The sequence below is a fragment of the Pseudochaenichthys georgianus genome, chromosome 14 (assembly GCF_902827115.2).
Source record: "Pseudochaenichthys georgianus chromosome 14, fPseGeo1.2, whole genome shotgun sequence".
Classification (NCBI taxonomy): Eukaryota; Metazoa; Chordata; class Actinopteri; order Perciformes; family Channichthyidae; genus Pseudochaenichthys; species Pseudochaenichthys georgianus.
The window spans coordinates 21,228,848-21,256,115 of NC_047516.1; the positions used below are offsets into that span (position 1 = coordinate 21,228,848).

General features: G+C 40.5%; 3 protein-coding genes across 5 annotated transcripts; 2 read left to right on the forward strand and 1 right to left on the reverse strand.

The window, feature by feature from the left end:
- Positions 1-5,555: 5,555 nt before the first annotated feature.
- mis18a (MIS18 kinetochore protein A) lies at positions 5,556-12,993 on the reverse strand. Its single transcript, XM_034099225.2, has 5 exons — positions 12,617-12,993; positions 12,225-12,291; positions 9,983-10,105; positions 9,151-9,253; positions 5,556-6,303 (listed from the first exon to the last, which is right to left on the reverse strand). The coding sequence occupies exons 1-5, from the start codon at positions 12,852-12,854 to the stop codon at positions 6,238-6,240; spliced, it is 597 nt and encodes a 198-aa protein (XP_033955116.1). The 5' UTR covers positions 12,855-12,993; the 3' UTR covers positions 5,556-6,237.
- Positions 12,994-13,416: 423 nt separating this feature from the next.
- haus1 (HAUS augmin-like complex, subunit 1) lies at positions 13,417-17,977 on the forward strand. 2 transcript variants are annotated; one of them, XM_034099224.1, is made up of 9 exons: positions 13,417-13,525; positions 13,614-13,788; positions 14,406-14,541; positions 14,633-14,767; positions 15,203-15,326; positions 17,360-17,425; positions 17,534-17,605; positions 17,714-17,761; positions 17,848-17,977. In XM_034099224.1, the coding sequence occupies exons 1-9, from the start codon at positions 13,505-13,507 to the stop codon at positions 17,890-17,892; spliced, it is 822 nt and encodes a 273-aa protein (XP_033955115.1). In that variant the 5' UTR covers positions 13,417-13,504; the 3' UTR covers positions 17,893-17,977. The 2 variants fall into 2 exon arrangements, with proteins under 2 accessions (XP_033955115.1, XP_033955114.1); XM_034099223.1 differs by having other exon boundaries at positions 13,417-13,520.
- Positions 17,978-19,622: 1,645 nt separating this feature from the next.
- Positions 19,623-26,758, forward strand: eva1c (eva-1 homolog C (C. elegans)). 2 transcript variants are annotated; one of them, XM_034099390.2, is made up of 8 exons: positions 19,623-20,030; positions 21,207-21,406; positions 21,951-22,074; positions 22,291-22,443; positions 23,499-23,642; positions 24,211-24,291; positions 24,378-24,482; positions 26,038-26,758. In XM_034099390.2, exons 1-8 carry the CDS (start codon positions 19,940-19,942, stop codon positions 26,409-26,411), a joined length of 1,272 nt encoding a protein of 423 aa, XP_033955281.1. In that variant the 5' UTR covers positions 19,623-19,939; the 3' UTR covers positions 26,412-26,758. The 2 variants fall into 2 exon arrangements, with proteins under 2 accessions (XP_033955281.1, XP_033955283.1); XM_034099392.2 differs by having other exon boundaries at positions 21,954-22,074.
- Positions 26,759-27,268: the final 510 nt, after the last annotated feature.

The following is a 27,268-nucleotide window of genomic DNA, read 5'->3' on the forward strand; positions in this document are numbered from 1 at the left end:
TTTCTATGCTGTATAAAGTATTTTAAATATTTATACTAAATCCATTATGTGTCTGTCTGTTCTTTTCCATGTCTGGCTTTCTCTACATGTGCTAAGTGCACACATGCCAACATACAACTTTTGATTAGCTGAAAAAACATAGAATGAATCCACTTGAATAATTAGGTAAGTAATTTCACAGAATCTTGATAATTTATGCCTGTGGCGTGTGATTTATGCCTAAAGCTCTCAGCTGCAGGAGCACTTAATACAATTTGTTCTCTGCTGTGGAAGGGGTCTATGTTACTTTACAACATCAATGTGCCACTTGTCTCGCATACCATATACATTTCCCACGGGAAACCGGTGGTGGGTAAAAAAAGAAAAAAAACACACCCTTGGAACAGCTGAAGGATCTTTAGGACTACATACATATCACGACCCCTCCCTCTTTACACACACACACACACACACACACACACACACACACACACACACACACACACACACACACACACACACACACACACACACACACACACACACACACACACACACACACACACACTCACACACTCACACACACACACACACACACACACACACACACACACACACACACACACACACACACACACACACACACACACACACACAGTAGACACTAATCTACTCAGCTGTGGCCCCCATCATAAACCCCTTTGGGTGACACGAGACAAAGAAGGGGGATCACCAGAGCTCTGAGACAAACACCCGGGCACAGGACAACACAAACAGGGCTGTCCGATTAATCGCCGTGGCTAAGCCGATAAAGGCCAAGGGGCAAGAGTGGCTCAAAAATGCTTTAAAACCGGAGCCTTTTGTTTACCAAAAACAGACAGACAGTTATTGAAAATCCCCAGGCGGTCTGGGGTACTGTGGCTTAACCACAGCGCTGGGCGAAAGGATAGCGTACGCCATGGGGTGTGTACAGATCATACCTGTAGTGAGCTTCTTTGGGGGACACCTGTGAACACACACACACACACACACACACACACACACACACACACACACACACACACACACACACACAGACTGACCAGGAGGAGCTACTAAAAATGAGGTGTTTACGTTTTAGGAAACATATCCATGTGGTGTTGAGGACTATTTTTGTAACCATTTCAAAAGACTGCATAATCGCAGAAGAGTAATCAGTGTTTTGATTGTTTTCCATTTATAAAGCAGAAAATACAAAAAATACATAATAATATAATATTGGAAATAATATAATATAATTTGTTTAATTTGAGGATTTGCTGCTTCCATCTGTTATCAAGGTCAAGTTTAAATATTTAGCATGGACAAAACCAATACTTGTCACTCCATAAATGTAATTACCATTTGCATTACCTTTGTACATTTTATATATTACATTAGGAATGGAAGATGCTTCAGACAGACGTATTAATAATGAAAATGTAAGAAAGAATTTCAGTGTCTGCATTTTTGAGGATTCTGATTGCGGAGCGGAGGCAATTGTTTTTATTAATATGTAATCTTAGGTAGCATTATTGGAGGAATCCATACTGAAGAGATAAAGAAAGCAAATTATTTTTCCTTGACCCACAGATTATTTTGACGTTAATCTGTGTGTAAACAGGTCAAGTAACAATGACAAGTCCTGTGATAAACAAACACCACTGATGCCGTCCCAGCATGGGCAATAAGCCGAAATCTTTCACATAAATCATATCAGGGGACTTTAGTTTTAATATTGTAGGCTATATCATAGCCTCCTATCCATCCCCACCCGCATCAATCACCAGACCTGGGGGGACAGAGCCTTCTCCGTCGCTGCCCCCTTCCTCTGGAACTCACTCCCACAACCCATCAGAGACTGCACTGACCTCACCACCTTCAAAACACTCACCTCTTCAATCTGGCTTTTAATGTGTGATTGTTTCGTATTGCTTGATTTTAATTTGACTTTAACTATAGGCCTATATATTTATTTGTTGTTCTTTTCTTCTCTTTTCACTATATCTGTAAAGCGTCTTTGAGCACCTGTAAAAGCGCTAACAAAATAAATCTATTATTATTATTACAAAATATTAGAAAGCAGTAAGTCAAATTCCCCAAAACTATTTCCGAAATATTTGGGATGCTGGGTGAAAATAATCTGTTAATATTGTTGTATTAATATGAGATGTCTTCTGATTACAATGATTGTCATCACAAATTGACAAACATTGGGTTTAGATTGAGACCCATGATCAATACGAGGGCCGAAATATGCTTAATATTTGAGAAAAGTGGACTTTTTTTCTAAACTTAGAAAGAAAATGAAATGACAGCATTCATTAATGTTCATCATACACTATCAAAATCAGTTTTTCATATTTAAATCACCTTTAACGACAGGCCATACTGACCACTTTACATTAGGATACTATTTCTGCCAGTCTGTTCAGGCTTATCCTGATGACACTAATCCTGTTTTCAGTCTCCATCTCGTCACATATATGCACACACACTCACACAGGGTGTCACTGGCAACGGGCCGAGCCTTTGTGTCTGAGAAAAACAGACTAATTAACCTGCTTCACAGTGCCGTACACCATGGAGTGTGCATCTCCACCACACGCTCAAAATCTGAGCATCCTGATTCCACCGCACAGAACAACTCCCTTCCCCACATTCGCAGAGGAAGAGGAGTAGAGAGTCTTCCTGACAGACGATGTACACAAAGACGTGTGGTAAATAAACAAGCAGATGTTTCTAATGAAGAAGGAGGTTTGATGACTCAGAGGGGATTTGGGTTATTTCGTGACTGACTCGATCCTGTTTCGATCTCAGACACAGATGAAGGTGATTAATGAAAAGAGAAGGCTGTGGCTTATCAGAGTTCACGCTTCGCCCATGAGGTGCCGTTAGTAAAGCAAGACTGGGGTACGTTTTGACCCCGAGATCAGGTTACACACCCACTGATTCCCGAGATTAACTTGAGAAATGTACCCTTCCAGACGGAGGGGTTCAGTAATTGACCTGCCGTCTAATCTGTGCCACACAAACAGAAAGATGACGATGAGACCAGACTGTCTTAATGACTTTAGACTTAAAGAAGATTCTGGTGAAACATGTCAAACAACCAGCCATGTGAGGAAAAGTAGAGCAGGAGATCAATTAGGTCGGAAATTGGGTTCACTAAGGTAGTTTAAAAATAATAATAAAGTTTAATTACATTACATGATGTCACTTGTTAGACGCTTTTATCCAAAGCGACTTACATACTCAATACTGTGAGCAATCCCCACAGGAGACATTTGGGGTGAAGTGTCTCAGGGACACAACGACGTGCTGACTGCAGTGGGGTTTGAACCTGTGACCCCCTGATCCCAACTCCAACGCACAACCCACTGCACAACACACCTCCCTTTAATATCATATTTGGAAACATAAATGAGGATTAAACTCCCTATAAAGTATACTTGATATGATTCATAAAACATCTTTTACGTAGACACTTGTTTATAACCTTTATAACACAAATGATACAATTGAGCTGAAAAAGGGCGTCTTGCCCGAATGTCCATGAGTCAAAAAAACAAATTGGAGTTCTGTCCTAGACTTTCCTTTTCGTAAATTAAGATAAGATAAGAGGGTACTTTATTGATCCCAATTTGGGAAATTGTTTTTGTTGCAGCAGCATAAAATTACTGGAGCTGAAATGCACGTGCACAGCGCATGTGAATAATAACAATCAGAGAGTGTGATGGAACATTAAAAGAAAACAGGGTTAATATAATAAAGAGTTAACCCAGAAACTGGTCATAAACAAGCATGAGCAAACACTACCAACTGGTGGGGTGGGGTCCTGTTGTCAGGGGGAACCAAATCAAACGTTGGGAGGGCAGAACATTGCAGTTAAATCAAATTAAAGAGTAAACCCTGTATAACTGAAATGATGGTTGTTTTTCCATTTTTCAATTGACACCTAAATATGAGGAATCCCTTTCCTCATTGCTCACTTTGTTACAAGTCTCTAAAAGCCCTAAAACAGAAAATGTTTCTCTCACACAAATTAATCCTTTTATTTCGGGGGGAAAAACAACATATTTTGTAAGTTGGCAAACAGGTGGCACTCCTTGAGATATGTTTGCTCTCAAAAACGAGATCAGAAATGCAATCAAAGAGCAGAGCTCAGCCAATAGGATCTCAGTGTCTGTGGCAACAGCAGCATCAGGGCGAGCAGCCATTGGTTCCATGTTTCACACAGGGAAAGCTGTAATTGGCTGATAGCGTGCCGAGGCTTCATTGCCTCCATGGCAACATTGCTTCCTTATTGCTTGGGTAAGGTGAAAAGGAGGGAAAGAGGGGAGGCGACTCTCACTCAGACACTACCTCTGCATTATTCATCCTTTGTCCCCGAGTGCTTGTAGAATGTGTTGATGCACCGACTGATGCATGTGTGTGTTTCTACACTCGTCTTGGTTTGACTGGTAATGATTGGTTGAGAGTTAAGGGGTGAATGGGGAGAAACCGGTGCAATCATTTCACTCAGAAGTGCAATGCATCCAGCAACACCAGGTCTATATATAAAACAGCTAAGTGAGTTCAGAGAACATTCAGTGAGTGCTGACTTTAAAACACAGCTATAGCCTTCAAGCTTAATTGCTGTGAATGGAGCGCACAAACATGAGCATCTCCCAGGATGCAACAGTGCACATCTGGGCAGTGGACCAGCCGGGAGCAGACACTCTCAGCGCAGGATGCACCTCAGGGAGGACTGGATAATGACAACAACACCACCAGCAACAACAACAGAAACCACGCCGGCTTGTTTGTTGTTGTTTTGACTGTTTGTTGTTTTTCCCAGCAGTTGAGGGAGGGGATAATAAGAGGGAGGGGGAGGGAGAAAGATGGGCAAGGGTGGGGTTAGCAGAGAGAAAAACATCACACAGAGATTAGGGTGTGTGTGTGTGTGGGGGGGGTGTGTGTGTTCACTAAGGACTCCTCCCCCATGTAAGTCTGAGCATGAGCGGGGGATAACGTCTGTTGACAGGCGTGCCGGCCAGCGAGCTGGATGGCTGTTCCTCCGGCGGTGCACATGGTGACGAGATGGCAACAGGCACTCAGCGTAGCACGTGCTCTCAGTTGCCATCGCAACCTGCCCTTGGATACAGCGTGCTGGTTGGCCGTTTCGAACTGTTGTTGTTCTGCGAGGCTGATGAAACCTCGTGGGTGAGGGAGGGCAAGCGGTACAGCATGTCTCCGCTTTCCCGCCTGCTAGAAAGTGTTGCTAGGCACATTAGAGGTCAGATGGTAAACAAACTCTCAGCCCTTAACACTCCCTTGACCCCAAACACCTGAAACATGCTGTTTAACTCCTAAGTCCAATGAATACTTCTAATTAGAGACACAGCAGGACGGGCCAATGATCCAAACTATCTTCTGGCACAAAGTCAAAGAAACATTTACAAATATGAACCTGATAATTAAAACTGAAACTGACATTAAAATGCATTTTGAAAATAATATCTATTTTTTTTGGAAACAGTTGAATACTTTATTATACAAAAAAAAAAAAGCTTTTACAACAATAAACAAAACAAATAAAGAGTGCATATATTAAAAACAAATTGGTCATATTGGAAAAAAGGCGGAGTTTAGTCTGGATAATTCCTAAATTAAAGAATTGCAAAAGATTTAAGGGATGCAGCCCAAATTAAAATCTGTGTATTTTCCAATACAAATTAACCAAATGCTGTTAACATGTGACCACAACATGGAGATGAAAAAGCATATATCCAGCAATCCTTAAGGGCTCTTTGCTTTTAGGAAGAGAGGAACAAAGAAAAAGTGTGTGTGGCCTGGAGCGGCCAGATCAATACGACATTGTGCTGACTCTGCAGACTGCCTGATGAAATCCTGCACAAATAAACATTCTGCTCACAGTGTACCACAACAGGCGGAGAACATTGTGCTACGAGCCACAGGAGCTGAGGTGACAACATGATTGATTACATGGGCAGACGGTCTTTGTTTCACCGTCAGGGATGCCGGAGAGGAAGCTGTGTGTGTGTGTGTGTGTGTGTGTGTGTGTGTGTGTGTGATTATTTACATACAAGGTGAAGCTGGTACAGTATGTATTACTGAAGGAATGTGGTCCAGATTAAATGTAGTGGAGGAAGCAATAATGTAAAAGGTAGGGGCGAGGAGTCACGTTCAACACCTGGACATCGCTCCCACGAGACACGTTGACGTTTATCGCTCGCATCAGTCCTGAAGGGTGGCGTCAATATCCTCCAGCCTCTGGGCCATGGACATGACCAGCATTTTCATCTGGGAATGACAGGAGACAAGGGGAAGCGTTAAAAGGTGCAGGGGTGGAAAGAGCAAAGAAGGGGCAGAAACAATAGTGAAAGAGTGAGGATGGAGTAGGAGGGATGGGGAAGAAATTAAGGAGAAATTGGACAGGTGGGAAATGAAGGGAGCAGCAGGAAGCAGCAAGGAAGAAAGACGGGTGGAGTGCAGATAATTGGAAAGGGGGAACAGGGAAGAAGAGTGACGAAACCCAAAGGGAAAGCAGTCAGGCGTGGATGGGTATGACGGGGGGGGAGAGAGGGGGAGAAGGGGAGACAGGTCAGTGAGTTTACAAGATGAAGCACCGAAACAAGTGTCTAGGAGACAGTCAGACAGAGAGAGAGAGAGAGACAGACAGGCAGGCAGAAAGGCAGGCAGACAGAAAGACAGACAGACAGACAGGCAGACAGACAGACAGACAAACAGGCAGACAGACAGGCAGACAGAGACAGAAAGACATACAGAAAGGCAGGCAGACAGAAAGACAGACAGAAAGACAGGCAGACAGAAAGACAGGCAGACAGAAAGACAGGCAGACAGGCAGACAGAAAGACAGGCAGACAGACAGACAGACAGACAGAAAGACAGACAGACAGACAGAAAGGCAGGCAGACATACAGACAGAGACAGAAAGACATACAGAAAGGCAGGCAGACAGAAAGACAGACAGGCAGACAGGCAGGCAGACAGACAGACAGACAGACAGACAGACAAACAGGCAGACAGGCAGGCAGGCAGGCATACAGACAGAGACAGAAAGACATACAGAAAGACATACAGAAAGGCAGACAGGCAGGCAGGCAGAAAAACAGACAGAAAGACAGACAGAAAGGCAGAAAGACAGACAGGCAGGCATACAGACAGACAGGCAGGCAGGCAGAATACATTAACGATGGCGGCACCTTTATCCGATACATTAGTAATAACTGAGGGCAAGGAGAGTCAGACAGGGTATCATTTAACATTTTGATAATAGTCACAAAACCGCAGTCGCATCTACTAATTTCAAAAGAACCTTACTTTAAGAAATGTATACAAGAAAAGAAATAGGGCAGCAACTGTGATTTTCTTATAACTCTATCAAATGTCTGCAAACAGTTTTGGAAGTTAAATTGCTTGTTGAGAAAACTATTTATGTACCAACAACACAAACAAACAAAAAGGTGTTTCAACTCGTTTATATTATAATATTTATATTAACTAGAAACGGTAACATGTACCAGAAACAGTAACCTGTACTCAACAGAGTAATAGTAGCATTTCCAAAACGGTTGTTGAATATTTCTTTGTTGAGAAAGTAATGGAAGACTTTGAATATTTCTTTGTTGAGAAAGTAATGGAAGACTATTAATAATTTCATCTCTTGTTTTGTATATAAATGTCACAGGAGTATAATCGGTGCTTTCTCAAATTAAAGAATATAAAATGTGTAAAACGCTTATCAGCAGCTTTCTGACTGACTGCTTTGATACTTGTTGCCACCGAAGCATTTCACTAGGCTAAAAAAATATATAGAATTTTATTCAATGACAATGCTGTTACATTATTTTTTAATGTTGGTGAGTAAATGGAGTGCTGGCAGAACAGTTTTGGGCAGGAACTAATACTTAATGTTGAGGGAAGAAATTAAAGTAGAGCTCGTCAGTGAGAAAGCCATAATGAGATCCCGCTGACAGACATGTGGTGAAAGAAAGCCCTGATTTTAATTCATGACCTTCTCAAAAGGGCCGTCATAATCCTGTTACAATGTGCCAATGATGGCTATAACACCACCTGACATCAATACAATCAGCATATACCCATAGTCAGATTAATCTCCATCCATACAGAGGTAGATTTAAGCGTCAACTTACATATTAACCAAATGGAAAAAAACAGGTGCGCCTGATAACGTCATCACATAACACACTCCTTGCTTGAGTGACACAATGAATATTATAACATCAGTCACCTCATAGTACCAACTGTAAGAAATTAAAAAACAGCTGCCAAGTGAAACAAAGATACCGGCTATAGGACAAAGACACTTCATGATCACAACATGTTTTTCCTCACTCAAAGATTCCTCCGCATGCTCCCCATCACAGCTTTTGTCCTTTGTGCAACAGCGCCGCTGCACACTACCACCACCTACTGGCCAATATGTGCATTGTGGATATATTTAAACAAAGGGTGATTAAGAAGAACTTTGGGAACCACTACACCTGTCCAGTGAAACATGTGCCTTCTTATAATAATAATAATAATAATAATAATAATAATAATAATAATAATAATGCTTATACTAAAAGGTCATAAGGAATTGAAATTTAAAATCAACAGAAAATTATAAAAATACATTGATATGGGTTTAAAGACTCAATTTACTGAAAATATACTTATATGCTTTTTTGTTTGAATCTAGTCTAAAATGGAGTGTAAAATGAGTCACTTTGCAGGGGGTGACACGGTGAGATGAGGTAATGTCTGATTCAAGCGTCTGCCCGACAGCGAACAGAGGGTTTCCAAGAACAGAGCTGATGTCACCACTACAACAACCTGAGCATTAATAATCAATGAGGGCAGCGCCAACGCAATGTGAGAGCACTGTCAACACAGAGAACAGTGACTCATAATGTGATGCACAGATCTGAAGTTTCCCATCACTTTTACACCACAATACCATTTTGAAAGGATGAATCTGTACCCGTTTTGGAGGAAAAATACATGTTACACATCATAGTAGGATTAAGAGCAGACGCATATATCAGTGGGTTTAACATTTTCATCTGAGAGCGATGTAATATCAGGAACAACAGACAAAGAAAAGCAGCAGAAATCCTTCACCTCTGTCAGCTGCTGTTCAACAACGCCTCTGTACTCCAGCGTGACTGGCTGCTCTTTGGGGCCCTCTGCTGCCAACATCTGGCTGGCAGAGCCCAGCACGTAGCTGGAAAAGATTCACAGTGTAAACTTAGGGGGCTAAAAGTGTTAGGGTGCTAAATGTGCAGTTTGTAAGTGTAAAGATTGTCACATTCAGTTTTGAAGAAGCCATATTTTGAGGTGTAGTATTGAACTTCTGGTTTAAAAAAAGACTTTACAATTTTGATGTAGTCTTGCATTCATGGATTATTGTCAACTATTAAATGAATTGCCAACTATTTAAATAATTGGTTTAATACGTTTTTAGGAGTAACAATTATTTGATTCCCGCTTCTTAAACAAGAATATTTTTCTAGATTATTTACTCTGTATGAAAGTAAACTGAAAAGCTTTTAGTTGTGGACAAAATATGAAATCATCTTGAGTTTGGGAAATCCTGATCGACATGTTTTACCATTTTACAGACCAAAAAAATCCCAATAATTGATAGAAAAAATGGATAGTTGCAGCCATGATCTCATTTGATTTGGTTTAAGTGTTGCTTTTCCTTCCTTATGCCTTCCAGTTGTTGATGTGTATTCCAGCAAACCCAACCTGCAGTCAATTAACTTACTGCATAGCTACTATATTTATTTGTAAAATAACTGCACAGATATAAAACATGTTTCACAGTCACCATTCATGTTCCACCATAACACTTTCTCCTGGAAAATCGATCAAAACTCACATTGAACAAATGTAAACTGATGTATGAATATTTAAACATTCCTACTAATGACCCCAGCCCTAAACATACCTGTCAATGTTTGCAACGTTGAAACAGAACGCTAATCTCTTGTGGTCCAGGTTCTTAGGCGTTGATGAGTAAACCATGCCGAGCACAAATTCGCAGCCTCGACAGAATAGATCTACGACGAGACTGAAGAGGAGATAAAAAAAGACAGTGGGACAGGTTTAATCCAACAAGTAGTCAGGTTGCATTTAAAAACAACACATTTCCTTAAAGGTCTCCTATTATCAGTGTTGTAGTCAAGTCACCAATTCACGAGTCCACGTCACTCTCGAGTCACCACTCTTCGAGTCCAAGTCCGAGTCACCTAGGGAGAGTCGTAGTCGAGTCCAAGTGACCCAAGGGGTGTCCGAGTCGAGTCATCATTACCCGTGTTCGAGTCCGAGTCACCCAAGAAGAGTCCGAGTCAAGTCTGAGTCACAAGTCTTCATGTATTAATCTTCGTGGATATACGTGTTGAAATGTAGCTGCTCCTCTACATTGCTTTTACCCGGTCATGTTACACTAATCTGTCTATTGAACTGCTGTGAAGCGAGTTTGGCTACAATTGTTGTAATAGGTGCTATACAAATATAAAGCTTATTACTAATATTCATATTATTGTAAATGACCTTTAATATGTTTAACTATATTTAAAATGAGTTACCTTTTAGAGAAGTGATTATATTTGTATGCCAATATTTTTCTTATGGTAAAGTTTTCGTTTTGCACTTTTATTTTGATAGTAATAAGATCGTGACTCTTATTTTGAAGGAACTTTTACCGGAAGTCAATGGACAACGAAGCAGTGTAAACACACATGCTATAATGATGGATAGATGACGAATACATTAACATACTAAATAGTTACATTGGGTTTTTAGCACCTGGCTGATAAGGGCACAAGCTCTTACGTTGGTAATGATTGTATACAAGCAAGGGTGATCAATAAATAGATACCATCGGTTAGAGAGTCTGACCATCATTCAGCCGGGGACGCTACAATTATTATAGTGAATGTTTAAATTATATCAATAAAGATTAAGCCCCAGAAAGCACATGGCTACTTAGCATGCAAAATGACATGTTAAGTAGCCATGTGCTTTCGTGTTATCTGCTGAATCTTTATTCATTGATTAGATCACGTTACTCTGATGATGGTGTTCAAGACAGCCTATGGTCTGAACTCGATCCTTAGAGTAATGTGTTACGGAACCTTCTCTTCAATCTTTGTTCCACATAATGAGCATTTTGTGTCTAAGACATCTTTAGACTGCAATAGCGGGGCCCAGTAAGTGAACTCGCCTCACAGGTGCACACGCCAGGATAGAGGACATCAGGCTCAAGAGAAAACGACTTGGACGCTTCGAGTCCAAGTCGAGTCTGAGTCATCGTGGGGGGGAACATTCACGAGTCCGAGTCCAAGTCATCGTACGCGAGAATTCACGAGTCCAAGTCCGAGTCCAAGTCATCGTGCGCGAGAATTCACGAGTCCAAGTCGCGTCAATCAGGGCACGAGTCCGAGTCGAGTCACGAAAATCGGCACTCGAGTAGTAATCCATCTCTGCCTATTATACTGTTTTTCATCAATATATTATAGGTCTCAGATATATACAAACATGTCTCTTAAGTGTTCCAAACACCAAACAGATCATTGCAGCATTACCCATAATCCCCTCTGTTTCAGCCCTGTTTCTAAAGTGCTGATTCTCTGTCGGTTAAGTTAGATGAAAATAAGGAGCCCCTCCCCACGCCCCTCTGAGAGATATTTGGTTAAAAAGAACACAATGGTGCTCTAGGAGATTCAGGTGATAAGGTGGGGGGGGTGTTACCTTGGTTGGTGATTGGCTAATGGTGACACAAGCCAAAAAGTCGTTATGACATCATAAAGTGGCCAACATTTTTACAGGTTTTTATATAAATGGATCAGGAGAAAAAGAGAATATTTTTTCCTGAAACTTTCTGAATCTCTTTAAACAGAGGTGGACACATGTTTATGTATAAAATACATGAACATGTGGATTTTGCATAATAGGTTACCTTTAAAATGTCCTTTCCATTTTGTAACCCTATTATAAAAAGGTATGTTTGAACTGCTAACACTATATGATTATGGGCTACGAAGTATTTTGGTTGTGGGAAGGTAACATTGACGAGTTATGTTGAATCATCCTCCAAAAACAAGTCTCCCTTATTGTTTTCTGGACGAGGATAGACAAAGCTTTTTAAAATGTTATTTTTATTTTGTATTTACTTTATTCCTTCTTACCAGAGGGACTTTTTGCTCACTTGATGCAGGCGAGTGTCTTCTCCAACCACGACGTTGTCAGTGACCCCTAGGACCAAAACATCACAAACATGTCAGCACAAAACGCAGCATTGTATTCATAATGTAACATCGATATGTTTATTTTCCCAACCTTAACAACTGCATTTGAACGCAGCATTCTAATAGACTTCATAAAACTGCACCAACTAGCTTGCTTGCTAACGTCCAAGTTCACACTAACAGTTGAAGTGATGGATAAGATGTTACGTACGTATATGTTGTTTGGGCAGTTTGAAAAGCCTTTCACCCAAATATTTAGTTGGTTAACTGTAACGTTATAATGTGAACCAACACAAAAAGGAATAAAATAAGCAGGCTAACCCCATACTCACGCTTCAATCTTATCTGGTGGTGTCCTTCTTCTTCTTCAGACGCTTCAGACCCATCCCAGGACATTGAATCCCCGACAGGCAGCTTGCACTTCCCGCAGATGAAGACCACAGGTCCGTCGTCTTCCTCCTCTGAATGGCCAAACAACTTTTCCTCGACGGCAGTGGAGTCTGTACTGGACTCAAATGTTGTATTTATAAATGTCTGACGGTGTTTATACGAATTCACTTTTGACGCCATGTCTAATATTTACTCAAAATGAAGCTGTTTTGAATTTACGCGGTAACGTGGTTGAAAAAAAGTGGAGAGCGACGATCCTTTATCGCGAGATGATAACTTGTGTGTACTTCCGCGTTCGTCTGATAGTGACGAACCAACCTTTGACGAATTATGCTTTTGGAAAACTAACAATCTGAAAGTGTGCCCAGTGTTTCCTGGTGTTGTCCGTACTGGCTAATAAAAAACATGTTTCCAAATTGTTTTGATATATTTGTACGAAGATATTTGTCAGTGTGATAATCCCTACATGGAGCTTTTCCATTTCAGGAGAACCGACGTTAACCATCTTGATATGCTTCTTATCTTTGGGAAACGTGAACCGGAACAACTTTGCCAAGAGCGAAAACTTGTTTGTTTTGTATTAACCCATTTCGTCATATTTTTGCTTTTATTTATTCAACTTGTCCATCTTTAATATTCCTTTAAAAAGTGTGAATCATTATTGTCACCAAAAGTAGCTAGGACATTTGATCAAATTCTCATTGGCTGGTGAACCGGAAGTTATTCGAACGGTTGACCGGGCGCGAAAGCTGAAACTTGTTTTAAAGCTGCATTTTTTTGTTTACGTTTTATGAAGCGAACAACTTCATGTGGTCACTCTTTCATTCGTCATGTGTGAAAAGATCAGTAAGGTAGTGTTCAGTGTATTACTACCATGAGCAAGTTAACTTAGTGATGTTTTGTTTACCATTGTGTGTCATGCGTCATGTCTGTCCTCAGGTGAACAGCTGGCTCAGCGAGGTGTTTGGAGATCAGCCGGTGCCTCACTTTGAGGTGAACACCAGGACCGTGGACATCCTGTTCCAGCTGGCTCAGTCCAGTGAAGCCCGGTGCAGAGACACAGCTCTCCTCTCAGAAGACCTCAAACAGAAAGCATCAGAGTATCAGGCTGAAGGTGAGGAACAGACACAGCTGAATTAAAAAAAACAGTGACATTTAGCTTTTTTGGCACATATTGTTACCTAGATCTCAGCAATTATTGTAGTGATTACAATGTTTTCTTATTACAAAGATTAACCACAGCCAAAAGACCCAACTTGTAACGAACCTTTAATTGATGTGTTAAATAGCTACTTTAAAAAAATAAAATTACCAAGTTTCAAGGCTTTATTGTCATTTGCACATTAGCTACAGTGTAGATATGACAAACTTAGGTCACAGGCTCCTCCAAATGTGCAACATATATATAGGATATAGAACAAATAAAACCGATAAAATAGTGCAAGAGAAGTATGTACTTATCTGTTTTGTTTTTTACCTATTGTGTTTTTTATTATTTATAACATGTGCCTACTTTGGTATTTTTTAATATGTATGTTGATACTCTTTACTTTATCTGTCCGTTACTTCTGCTGTTATAATAACTTAAATGTCCCCGTTGGGACAAAGGAAGGAATTCTAATTGTGAAACATGCTTCCCTTTGACTGTATGGTTAGATGGTCCATTAATTAACAGCACAAGGACTCCACGTCATTATTTTCACAGATCTAAACTGTGTTTCCTCCTCCCAGGTGCTCATATCCGTGATGTTCTTCTACAAGGCGTAGGTCTGTCCTGTTCAAGCGTCTCAAAGCCCGCTTCTGACTACTTGTCTGCTTTAGTGGACAATGCCATGGTGCTTGGAGTCAGAGACACATCACTGGGAAGGTGAAATGGGTTTTTTTGCGCAGTAGTTTTTCAGATGAAAGAGAGAAAATAGAAGAGAGATTTAACAGTTTGTATTTTATGTCTTATCTAGCTTCATGCCAGCTGTAAACAACCTCACCAATGAACTGCTGGAAGAAGAGAAGTCCAACAGGAGACTTGAGAGGGAACTCAGAGCCCTCAGGAAGAGACTGGGGACCACTCTGGTGCTGCGGAGCAACCTACAAGAGTAAGAAAAGATACTTTATTCATCCAGAAGGAAATTGTTGTGCCAGAGTTACAAAAATATCAGCAGCACAATAATAATAAAACTGTAAAAAGAACAATTCAATAACTACAGGAAACGTAGACGGTCACATAATGGTCACATAATTCATGTAAATATTCTAGTAGTGCAGAAACCGTAGTGGTAGTACGTAATTGCACGTTATTTATCGAACATTATTAATAATAATAATATTGCACATGTTATATAGCAGAGTGTTTTGTAATGATGGTAATGGTATTTATATTGCACATAGTGGTGGGGTGTAATTTCCCAGTTCCCTTTGCTGAAGGGTGAAGAAGGTTTAAGAACTAAATACAGAGGATATTCATACTAAAAACAAACACACAGACATTGCTGCTGTATGTCATTGTAATCTGTGTTTTTAATTGTCTTCAGGGATGTCAACAAAGCGATCAAATGCCAGTCAGTGGAGAGCGCCAAAGCAGAGGAAAGAATGCTCAACATGGATTTTGTGAGGGCAAAGGCTAAAGAGCTCAGCAGCAGACGGGAGAGGGCAGAGGTACGCTGTGGGGTTCAATCATATACATACATGCATGAGCTGCATAATGCATTGTGGTGCCAAGTCAACGAACAGTATACTACTATTGATAAAATGATAAGATAGATAGATAGATACTTTATTGGTAAATCATTTTGTGTGTTCAGACTTTATAATACAATACTTAAAATACTGGGGGGAGAAAAGTAGAAAATGCAAATAATTCAAAACATATATAAGAGTTTTTACATTTCTAGCTGTTTTGCTTCAAATCTTAATACCTAAGTGGAAGGTTTGCTCTGGTTAAGCCAATTTGTACTAATGGAAACTTGCTATTAGGGTTGCAAAGGGGTGGAACATTTACGGTACATTTCCATGGGAAGTTAAGCTAGGGAATTTTGGAAATATTCCATATTGAAAACCTTCCATGGGAATTTATGGGAATTAACTTGGAATTGAGGGTAATGTAATCTAATTGCATCATATCCAAGCATAAATATAAAGTTTATAAATGGGGCGGTTTTGGCGCAGTGATTAGAGCGTTGATCATCAAATCAAGGGGCGTTGGTGAACTCCAGTTCAAAACCCGCCTCGGCCGCCACTGCGTCTGGCCGTTGTGCCCTTGGGCAAGACACTCTACCCGCATTTGCTCCTATGGTAATGTCCACAGTATTGATATTTACATGTCTAATATGTGTAATATGCAATTGTAAAGCGCTTTGAGCACCTGTAAAAGCGCTCTAATTAAAAAATGTAATCCATTATTATTATTATTATTATTATTATAAACATTTAGTTTTGTCATAAGAAGACATCCATGCAAAATGATACAATTTAAAAAAAAAAAAAAATTTAAAAAAACATGACATTTCAACAGATTGATTTGTAAGTAGAACAGAACACGTTTTTATTATTTTATTGAACAATCATTTGTTTCATTGAAGAACAAAAACATGAAAGGCGAGTTAAAACTGACTCATGCCCCCAACACCACTCATTCAAATGCACCCCCCATCCAAAAATCCCCACAAGAAATAATGTGTGCATGTGATGGAGGAATGCACAGTGCCTGTAGGGGGTGTGGTCTCAGTAGCCATGCAGTAAGCAGTGTGCTATGTGCATGTGATTGAGGAATGGCATGGATATTCAAGTGTACTTGAATGGCATCTGTTTGTTTTAGTCAAGATTATGCTAAAATATACTTTCCCCAACTATATTTAAGTTCCCTATGAAGAGCCAACCTTCAATTTAGAAAATTCCCAGTTTATTCCCATTCATTCCCATGGAAAGTTTCCATCTTTGAAAATTCCTTGAAAAGGTTTAAATGAGTTGTCTCCTTAGAGAAAATGACAATTAACTCAAGCCAATTGAATTCCAATGAGAACATGTAGAGTGATGAAAGGGCATTTTGAAAACTCTCTTCCGGTATCTAGCATTGGGAGAGCAGTAAACTTTAGGATGCTAAAAATGGAATGTCATCTATACTCAACCAGTGGGCCTTACAGCGCCATCTAGTGGGCAATAGAGATCAATAAATGGCCAGATGGTATGATAGAATACTTTTTTAATGAAATGTGCTCAGGGTTTGACCAAAAGAAAAGAAACTAATTTCTATTACCAGTTACATTTAAACATCAACATGCCAGCTTTTTTTGTTACAATCACGAGTGGGCCTTCAGCTGCAAAAGGTTGAGAAACGTGGTCATGGCATATTTTTATTTGTAGAATTATTGTTTCAAAGCTTAATCATGTTGCAAAATACCAAATGTGCCGAGTTGGCGGTTTGAAATAGCAAATAACTCCCTGGCCCACACGGTCCTTTTCACTATGTTTGATAATAAATACCGACTGTAGTGTGACCCGGGTATAAAGAGGGCATCACGTTACTGCCTCTGGTTCGGAGCGCAGAGATGATGCTGCGGACGAGTCCAACCGTTAACGCCCTCGGGATCATTGTCAGGAAACACCGGATGTTTTGAATATCACAGCGGGGGTGACGGAGCTCAGTGTGTGAGCCTGGCTGGATGTTTGATTCTCTTCTCTCCATCCTTCAGGCTCAGCTGGTATCCAGGAACATGAACAAGTCTCTCACCCACCAGGCTATTGTGCAGCTCTCTGAGGTAACTTCAGCTGTTACGCGTCAACACAGTGCAGCTCCATGGTGATGAGAACCTAAAACCTTCTGCTTTCCGGGGTTGTAATGCGTCGTCTTATCTTTCTCTCTGTAGGACGCCACAGCACTGAAACAAGAAATAATCCCTTTGAAGAACAAACTGAAGCCGTACATGGACTTAAGCCCGGTAAAAAAGCCTGGTGTTTTTCTTGTTACAGTTCAACAAATAGATATATCGAAACAACTTGATTGCCTGTATTTAACTGTATGTTCTTACCCTTCTAATCCACAACAGAGCCCATCTCTTGCTCAAGTGAAAATAGAAGAAGCAAAAAGAGAATTGGTGAGTATCGTAATAGTTTATTTAAAGATGGATGAGAGGTGCTGGCTTTCTCTTTTTTTAATTCCAATGTGTTTCCTCAATTACAGGCTGCAATTGATTCCCAACTTCAGATGAATATTGATTTAGAGTGATGATGTTTTTAATGTTAAGGTTTTACTGTTTTGAGCTGTAGATTTACTGTGTTTAAAAAAAGAATAAAGTCATTGTTTCTACGTCTATGCTGTGTGCCTCTTTGTAATGTGTTTCACTGTGTCTCAAGCTAATCACATGACTGTCTGCCTCTCTTGAAGGTTGTAAGTGAATAAAGCAACCTCCATAGACAGGAAATGTGGTTACTTTGAAGGAATTGTGCTTTAATAAAGAACTTACTATATTTGGAAGACACATTTAAGTCGAGAAAGTTTTAATTATGATTCCTCTTTTTTTCCATTTGACCGATTTGGTTTCTCTCCCCCTCTTCCTGTTTATTACAAAACATCATTAACAATAATAAAATGTTTTGTCTTCATTTTCTACTATCTGATTTCTGATCAGCGGTGTGACTTAACATGGGAATATTTTTCTTTTATACAAGGTTGTTTGTAAGACAATTTATAAATCTCTTTGCCTAAACATATTTTTGTATTTCTTTAGTGTCTTCAAATTAGCATTTTAAAGGAATTATATGTTTGCAATATGTTTTAGATTGTCTTCTATACCAATATCTTAAGGTGCCTTATTGGTACACATCAAGACATGTTGTTTATTCAACATGTAGATTGTTGTCATGATCCATACAATTGGACAAAACTCCATACGTTTTTTTAACTGGGTTAACATTAGACTGCAAATGTCACGACTTTTTCACAAAAAGCACAAGACATGCATCTAATAATGATGTGCTGGATCTTGTCTTTAAAAACAAAGTGCAGGAAACTTTTTTTTTCCAGTTTGACAGCAAATGTCCACAGGCTTTGGAGGGATAACAGCACATGAAAGGGGGTTTGGAGCCACTCCCTGGGTGCCTAAAGCTAAAGTAGAGAGAATGGGAGTGACTAGGGGGCCTGTTGTCCCGTTTGTATGCAAAATATCACCTCAGTTCCTCCCCCTGCCAGTCTTCCCCCTGACGAGCTGAGCGTGGGGGCCAACGTCTCCGTCAGTTTGACTGTTGTAGGTCTGCGCCTCAGTCTGACATGTAGAGTGACCGGTTACCATGGTGGGGGTCATGGATGTGGGCCCGGGAGCAATTTACCCAGTAGGCCCCCTGCTTCATTCAAAAGGCACGACGGATAGGGCATCAATACTTTATAAAAGGAATCAAGATGCAACTCCACTGAACTTAACTTGGGACACAGAGACAACGCATAATTAACAGTTTGACTTGTTTTTTATCAATGGCACTATTTTTGAATTAAAGGGTTGCCATCTTGCTGTAACAGTATTTGTTATTTCTCTTCCAGGAATAAAACTATTTATATATATATATATATATATATGGCTGTTTATTCTTAAATATCCACAGCTTTTTGTTCATTAGCACATGTTAAAATCAAACAACGGCATTACATTATAATTAAATATGTATACAGACAGTTTAAAAAAAAGAGACCCAAATGGCTACATAATGACCTCCACCTAAATATAATTAACCAATGCACAAAGAAGTTGGCTGTATAGGCCTGTCAGTCTGTGAAAGATGGGAAGGAAACACACACAATCCTCACAGAATGAAAGCACCATAATCCAGAAGGTAAACATGTGCCTCATCGAGGAAAAAAATAAAAAAGGTCTTTGTCAGTGCGTCATGGATGTGTCGCGCCTCTTCCCTTTAAAATAGTTGTATCTGCCACGCCCACACCATAATTCCCACTCAGCTGCTACTGTAAATTCTCCCAGTTCCCACATGAGTCCATACACACAATGTGCGGGTCTGAACAGTAGCAGACTGGAGTATCACTACGCATCGGATTAACCCCACGTCACTATTGACCAACTTGTTGCGCAGCAGCTATTTCTAACCTCGCGCTGGGCTTCATTTTCTGTCCAGTAAGTGTCAAGACCGATGGAAGAAGCGGTGGCTTTCAAACCTTACGTTTTATAATGCGTATGCTACAAGAAGAGGACGCTTTTGTATGGATTGTAATGAAGTCCTGCAGCACTCAGTGAATGTTTGAGTGTCTTTAATATGATCAGAGAGTCATGAGCCGCGGAGCAGACTGGAGCCTCAGCCTCTTCTACCTGACTCTGCTCCTGGGGACCAGACGCATGACGGGACTGGCGGACTTCTCAAGTAAGAGACGATGAGGAGGATGATGAGGATGGGGGTGCAGTGGAAGGGGGAAGAGCATACTTGAGGATAGTGTTGGTTAAAGACAGTGGTGTAAATAACTTAGTACATTGAATCAAGTACTGTAGGAATTTGTTGTTTACTTGAGTATTTTAATAATTGCTACTTTTTACTTCTTCCCCACTACCTTTATTTAATACCTTTAGTTATTTTTGATTGATTTGATATGATATGTTCAACACTCAAATAAGACTATAGTTCTGCCTGGAATAACATTGAATATCTACCCTGCAGTAAAACTAGCTGCACCATCTTTGATAAACATATTCATATTCAAAATATATATGTTGTACATGATCTGAGAACTTCTCCCAGAACTGTTTAAAGATCACATAAACCCTTCTTGTATATAAAAAAGTCTACATTGATGTAGTGAAACATATTTGTGTAATGTCATCGATAAGGTAGTTTTAGTCGGTTTTCCCCATGTTTGCAAGTGTTTTTAAATAGCCTAACTTTGTCCCAAAAATCCCACTTGAGATTTGGCATTGGACCGCACACATGTAAAAGAGACATTGACTCATTGAAAGGAGTAACGTTTGTTTTTTTGGTTAGAAACTGACAACAATGCTTGAGATCATTTATTCTCAGCAACGATCTATATGCAGATAATGGTTTTCCAGCATTTGGTCTATCAACTGTCCGTCTAGTCCAATTCAAGAATCATTTTCTCTGATAATGTAAAGATTTCAAGATTTGTGACTTTGAATACAAGGTAACTGAATCACATCTGCACAGAACAAAGGTGCGTCGTAGGTTGAATGCCAGTTGGCGTTGTCAGCCACCCAGGAGAAAAGATCTGTCAGTCAGCACTTTGATATTTGAGTTTTCAGAGCAACGTGAGACAACTAACAGAGCGCCAAAGAGGCCAAACAAACCGAGAAAAAAAATGCAACAAACAAGAAAGTCTCTTGTATTGGCCAAGCTTCAAAGTGTATGACACATCTTTTCCCTTTAAGTAAATCTTTTTTCAAAGATATCTTCAAGTTATTATTAAGCTTCAGAAAGCTCTCTTCAGAGCCACAGAGTACTATTTCCACAAGCTGTAAGTAAATGGAACTTCATGGTGGAGGGTCCCCTTAATGCATGTTTCCATGTGCATTCTCTTTTGTGCGACAGATTACCTGTCCAGGATCATCACCAGTCATTCTGCCCAGGCATGTGACGGACAGCCACTGCGTCTGCACTGCCCTCGTCACTCCACCATCTCCATCCAGACTGCGTTCTACGGGAGTGGGGAAGCCATGCTGTGTAGAGCAGACCCAGACCCCCCGCTCAGAGCCCACAACCACAGCTGCTCTGCTTTCACTGCTCTACAGGTGCATTTTATGTGTTGGATATACAGCCCTGTTTACCCTCAGTGGTTCAATCGTGTATAGGTGTTTTCTCAACGTATGTGTTTGATTTAGTAGTGGCTACCCTTAGATGAAAGGCCAGCCAACTATCTTCCATAGTCCATCAGCCATCATTGTTTTTGCACTGTGGATTATAACATAAATCTGTTAAGTGCCCCGATAAACATTCCTATTTGTCATCTTGCAATCTACTTATTTATATAAATAGTTATCACCGCAATAAACCGTATTTAATTTTGTGTTAATGTACATTATTTTATTTAATATTCTCTTCTTGTACATATCATATTCTATTTGCATGTATATAGACTTCTTGCACTATTTTTTTTTTTTGTATTTGATTATATATGTTGCATTGTTGGAGGAGCTCAGGTCAGAACAAGCATTTCATTGCCAACTCTACACTGTAGCTTATGTGCATACGACAACACAACCTTTGAGTTTAATTGAATTTGAATACATCCTGTGTGCTGGTAAATGCTGACTCTCCCTGGTGTATCCCGTGCAGAAGATGCTGTCGGAGTGTCAGAGCAGCAGAGATTGCCATCTGCCTGTCAACCACCTGCTGTTTGGGAAGGACCCCTGCCCTGGCACTACCAAATACCTCCATGTGGACTACAAGTGTAAACCAAGTGAGTCCAGCAGCTCTATTCCCATTTTCCCAACCTTTTTGTTATCGTAAAATCGCCTCCTATTGAACTTTGAGTTTCTTTCATACATCTACGGGTGGATGAGCATGAAATGGCTACACAGCTGTGCAAAAAAAGTTCACCCTCCCTAACCCTAACCTCTCCCCCTGCATTCACTGCCTTCAACTCTTCATCTTTGTTGTTTTTCCACTTGCTCAGCTGAACACAAAAGACACGTGGTGTGTGAGGGGGAGACCATGATCCTGCGCTGTAAGCGCCCAAAGGTTCTGATCGTCTATGCAGCTGTTTTTGGGAGAAGTCTGGGCCAGATTTACACCTGTCCTTCACACCTGACAAGACCACCCTTATTTGGTGAGTCAACGAGATACTCAGTGTTCTGATAGACATTTTTACAGTAGTAGGAAATCACAGGTGTTACATTAAAACTGGCTCTGTGTAAGAAGAGGTAAATAAAGTGTCCCTGTAAGCCTTATCAGTGTTGTGGCTGTGAGTAAACATGCACAATACCAGGGCCCTGAAACTAAAGCAGTCCAATGGAATTCCACTATAATTTCATTGGACTATTTACAACTGTACCGACTGTGAAGTGCCGAGAAGTCTTCTGTGAAAAAGGTCCCTGGCAGATGGACACATGGGGAAAAGTCCCGTGGGAGAAATCAGCCCCAATCTGTTTACTTGCATTAAAAACAAAAAGTAGGGATCTTTGGATAATTAAAGAGAAATACAAGCCAACATGTATAGTCTGCTTTTTCACATCATACCGACATTCCATTGCAGAAAAAGCACAGGTGTTGATAATAAACTCAGTAATGATTGCATTGTTTGAGTGTGCCATTTTTATATTTATTTGTGCTTTCACTTGTAGCAATCATTGTCTGCTGTGAAGAAATACTCATGAGAGGATATGAGAGAAAGGCCAGATGTCATTGTCAATTGTTAGTTTTTCCAAACTATAAAAACTTTACACTGATATAAAATAATGCTTTAAGTACGTTTTCTGAACATTGGATGTTTTAGAATGAGCAAACTTAACATTTAACTATCATAGATTTATTGAGTTATCAATTTCTTGCAGTCAAAAAAAGAAAATGTCATAGTTGTTGAGCCACAACCAAAACATTGATTTAGTGTTTCAGCTATTGCAACTGACACATGCACACACACACACACACACACACACACACACACACACACACACACACACACACACACACACACACACACACACACACACACACACACACACATGCACATGCACACGCACACGCACACGCACACACACACACACACACACACACACACACACACACACACACACACACACACACACACACACACACACACACACACACACACACACAAGTCAGTAACTTTCTCCCTAAGTTCCTCTCTGCTGTTCCCTACAGAGTGTCTGAACCACGAGGCTGTGCACTCGGTGTCTACGTCCTGCTACAGCAAACACAAGTGTGCTGTTGTTGTCAGCAACCAGACCTTCAGGGACCCCTGCTTCCCCGGAACCAGGAAGTACCTCAGCGTGGTCTATTCCTGTGGTAGGACTCTTTCTACCTCCCCATTCACGTGACACAATTGCCAGCCTGATGAGGAATTAGAGAGAGCTGTCAAAATATGAAAAGGCTTTTGTGATATGTTTCTATACATAGCTCAAGTCATGTCAGGACTTATTGACAGAATGTTGTAACTTCCTATTAAGGACCCTTATCTGCTGTTCTTATCAAATCACACCCAACAACATAGTAGTGGGAATAGTACACTGTGAGTTCAGATGTGTGTGTTAAGGCATCCTGGTAAACTTCCTGTAATTGGCACAAATGACAATGAGGTTATGCCGCAACATTGTTCGTATTAAAGTTGTAGATTTTTCAATTCAGCCTGGATGACAGAATTATTGTGCCTGGCTCCTTGTAGCACAGAAGAACAATGTGTGTTAACCTTGTAGACTGGTTATCACCATTATTCTCAGCCAGGTTTGTGCAAAGGTTTGGTTTTGGGAAGTGGAGTGCTGATGTTTTTCTGTAGATTCACCCGTAGCCTGCACAGTCACAGAATCTGCATCAATTTGTTCACAACAATATAAAACTCTTCTGTCTTTCCTTCCAGTACTACCACAGACTTTACTAAGAGAGGCAGACCCTGACATATTCAGCTCTACCTCAACTCCTACTGTGGACACAGAAAAAGGTAGCCATATCATGCCATCTCTTGCAATTCTAGTTTTTTTTTAAATGTGCTTTTATCTCACATTTTGATTATAATGATTACAACAGTTCCTCCTGGAGATCTGAGGAAGCCTTTTCCAAAAGAGTCAAGAAGGCCAGACAACTCAGGAGCCATTATGAGCAACTCTCTCCTGACCTACACCTACATCAAAGGTAAAGGTTACTCAGAAACCAGCATATCCTTAAAGGCATGGGCGTAATTTCCACTGGGGACAGGGGGGACATGTCCCCCCCACTTTTCAAAATCCCATTTGTGTCCCCCCCACTTTTCAAATGTGTTTATTTTTTTTTTTTTACACAAGCGGTCATCGTCAAGGAGGAGCGTCTGTGTGTGTGTGGCAGGAGCGCATTTTGTGTGTGTGTGTGAGAGAGAGAGAGAGAGAGAGAGAGAAAAAGAGAGAGAGAGTTACGGGGGTTGTTGCTAGCATGTGGTGCTAGCTCGGAGCTAACGGAGATTTACTGGGAGAGATAACGTCTGCTCAGTGAGGTAAAGGACTCGCTGAGCAGTTAGATTGTAGACTTTAGTCTAAGTTATCTCAGTGGGTCTAAAACGGTTTGGTCGTCTATGTAAACAAATATTTCCATCTATTTAATATAGTTGTTCAAAATAAATAAAAAAATAATTCCAATGTCAGTAAAAAAAAAAAAACAGTTTAAAAGGGGAGTGATTAGTAAAATATTGGTTGTGAGCATATTCTAATGGTGTTTGGAGTATTGAAATATATACAGTTCTGTTTCATGAGTGTTGAGAGCTGTATCCATAAATCTCTTAATTTGTGAACCAGATTGATGCCTTTAAAGGTGGGGTAGGTAAGTTTCAGAAACCGGCTCGAGATACACTTTTTGTTATATTCCATGGAATGCTCTTAACATCCCGATAGCAATGAATATCTTAAGTGCTTTGACAAAAAAAACGTCATCTGTAGAAGCCGTAATACTGTAAAAAGTACAACCAATCCGTTTAGCCATGACCAACTTTGGTCATGAAGAATATGTTTCTCTGTTGTCCACGTTCATAAAGCATAAAACAACAGCATCAGAGCACGGTGCAGAGTCTCTAGATGAGCCCGTCGTTCTTATTGAACATCCATGTTGTAGTCCGCTGTATAGAAAACTGTAGTTTCCATAGTTTCCCCACAGCAGCAGACGCACAAAATGACGTCCGCTGGCGCATCATAAACACGTCGGTTAGTGAAAGTGCATTCGGATTCTCTAAAGTACCGCAGTCTCTTCTCCTAAGTCCTTTTGAATTCTCCTATCCACTATCCCTTAACCCCGTGACGTTTCACTCAGAGGTCAAGGAATAGACGATAGGGTTAGAACTTAGGAGCTGATTTTTAAACTATCCGACCGCAACCCGAGTTACAAAGAACACAATGGTGCTGAGGAGATTCAGGTGATAAGGGTGGGTACCTTGGTTGGTGATTGGCTAATGGTTACACAAGCCAAAAAATCGTTATGACATCATACAGTGGGCAAAATCTGATCAGCTCATTTTCAGACAGGTTTTTTATATAAATGGATCAGGACAAAAAGACAGAATCTTTTTTCCTGAAACTTACAGAATCTCTTCACACAGAGGGGACACATGTTTATGTATAAAATACATGATAAAGTGGATTTTGCATAATAGGTGACCTTTAATTCTACTACTACTAAATTCCCGTTACCATGTTTTATACATCTCCTTCCTTTATTCCCGCCACAGAGCATCCAGAAATGGCAGCGCTGCTCTTCACCTCCAGCGTGTGTGTGGGTCTTATTCTCACTCTGCTGGCTGTATCAGTGCGGGTGACCTGCGGAGTTCAGCGCTCCAGAGATCACAGAATCAAACCAAAGTCTGCTAGCCAGGTGGCCAAAAGCCAGGAGCAGGACGACGACGATGATGATGATGATGAAGATGATGACGAAGAGCGAACAGAAAGCTCTTTAATCTCAGCTGCAGACAGGAAGGCGATATGCGACTGGGAGGGAGAGATTTATGTGAGCGAGGAGGCCGAGCGGGCGGAGAGGATCGAGCGCAGGGAGATGGTCATCCAGGAGATACGGATGAACGCCTATCTCAATGGCAGCTCATGTTAATTTAGCAGGGAAACCAATGGATGCTGCTGTTCAGCACCTTCCGGATATGTTCAGGATTCTCTGCAGCAGCTCCCAGCCGACACATTTTCTTCATTCATTGTACAGCAGTTTGTTTTGTGTTCGGACATTTTTGCAGGAGCACTCATTCAGTAAATAATGTAATGTTGGGTAAAATGCGATACGAGCCATTTTTAAAAAGATCAACAGGATTTGATGCTGTAAAATGGGTGGTCACATATATTATTTAGTTGTTTAAAAAAGTTTGATACATTCAGAGTCACCACTGAAGCAACGAAAGAATGTGTAGTGGGATTGTTCATAAAACCTCAGTTGTTCTCATCTCATAACTTTCTTCGTTTTTGAATGAAGCCTTTCCATCACAGACAAATCAAAGAAAGGCTCATAGTGCTTTCCCTACAGAATAACTACAATAGCCGTTGGTAAATGTGGCAGCTGTTCATACCATTAACCCAGGGTATATGTTTCAATTTCACTTTCCAGAAAAACGGTTTATTTAAGGAGCCATCTGCATTAGTGAACAAAGTGTTGTTACATGGAGTTTTTTTTTTTTTTTAATCCCGTTTTCCTTGAAACCCATCACACCTCTCTGAATCACTGCATCCGTCAACAACTCAACGCAGTGGAATTAAACTCTCATTTTGAACTCTTCAATTTCCTCATCACTGCGGGGACCAGAGCTGGAACGACAAACCGCTGTGTGGCAACTTCCTGCCTCAGCACCGACGTTCATTAACTTAGGTGTGTGTGAGACAAAGAGAGGAAAGGTGTAGCATCCTTGTCCCTGGGATGTAACACTGTGTTCCAATTGAATCACGACCTACTGAGCATGTGTGAAA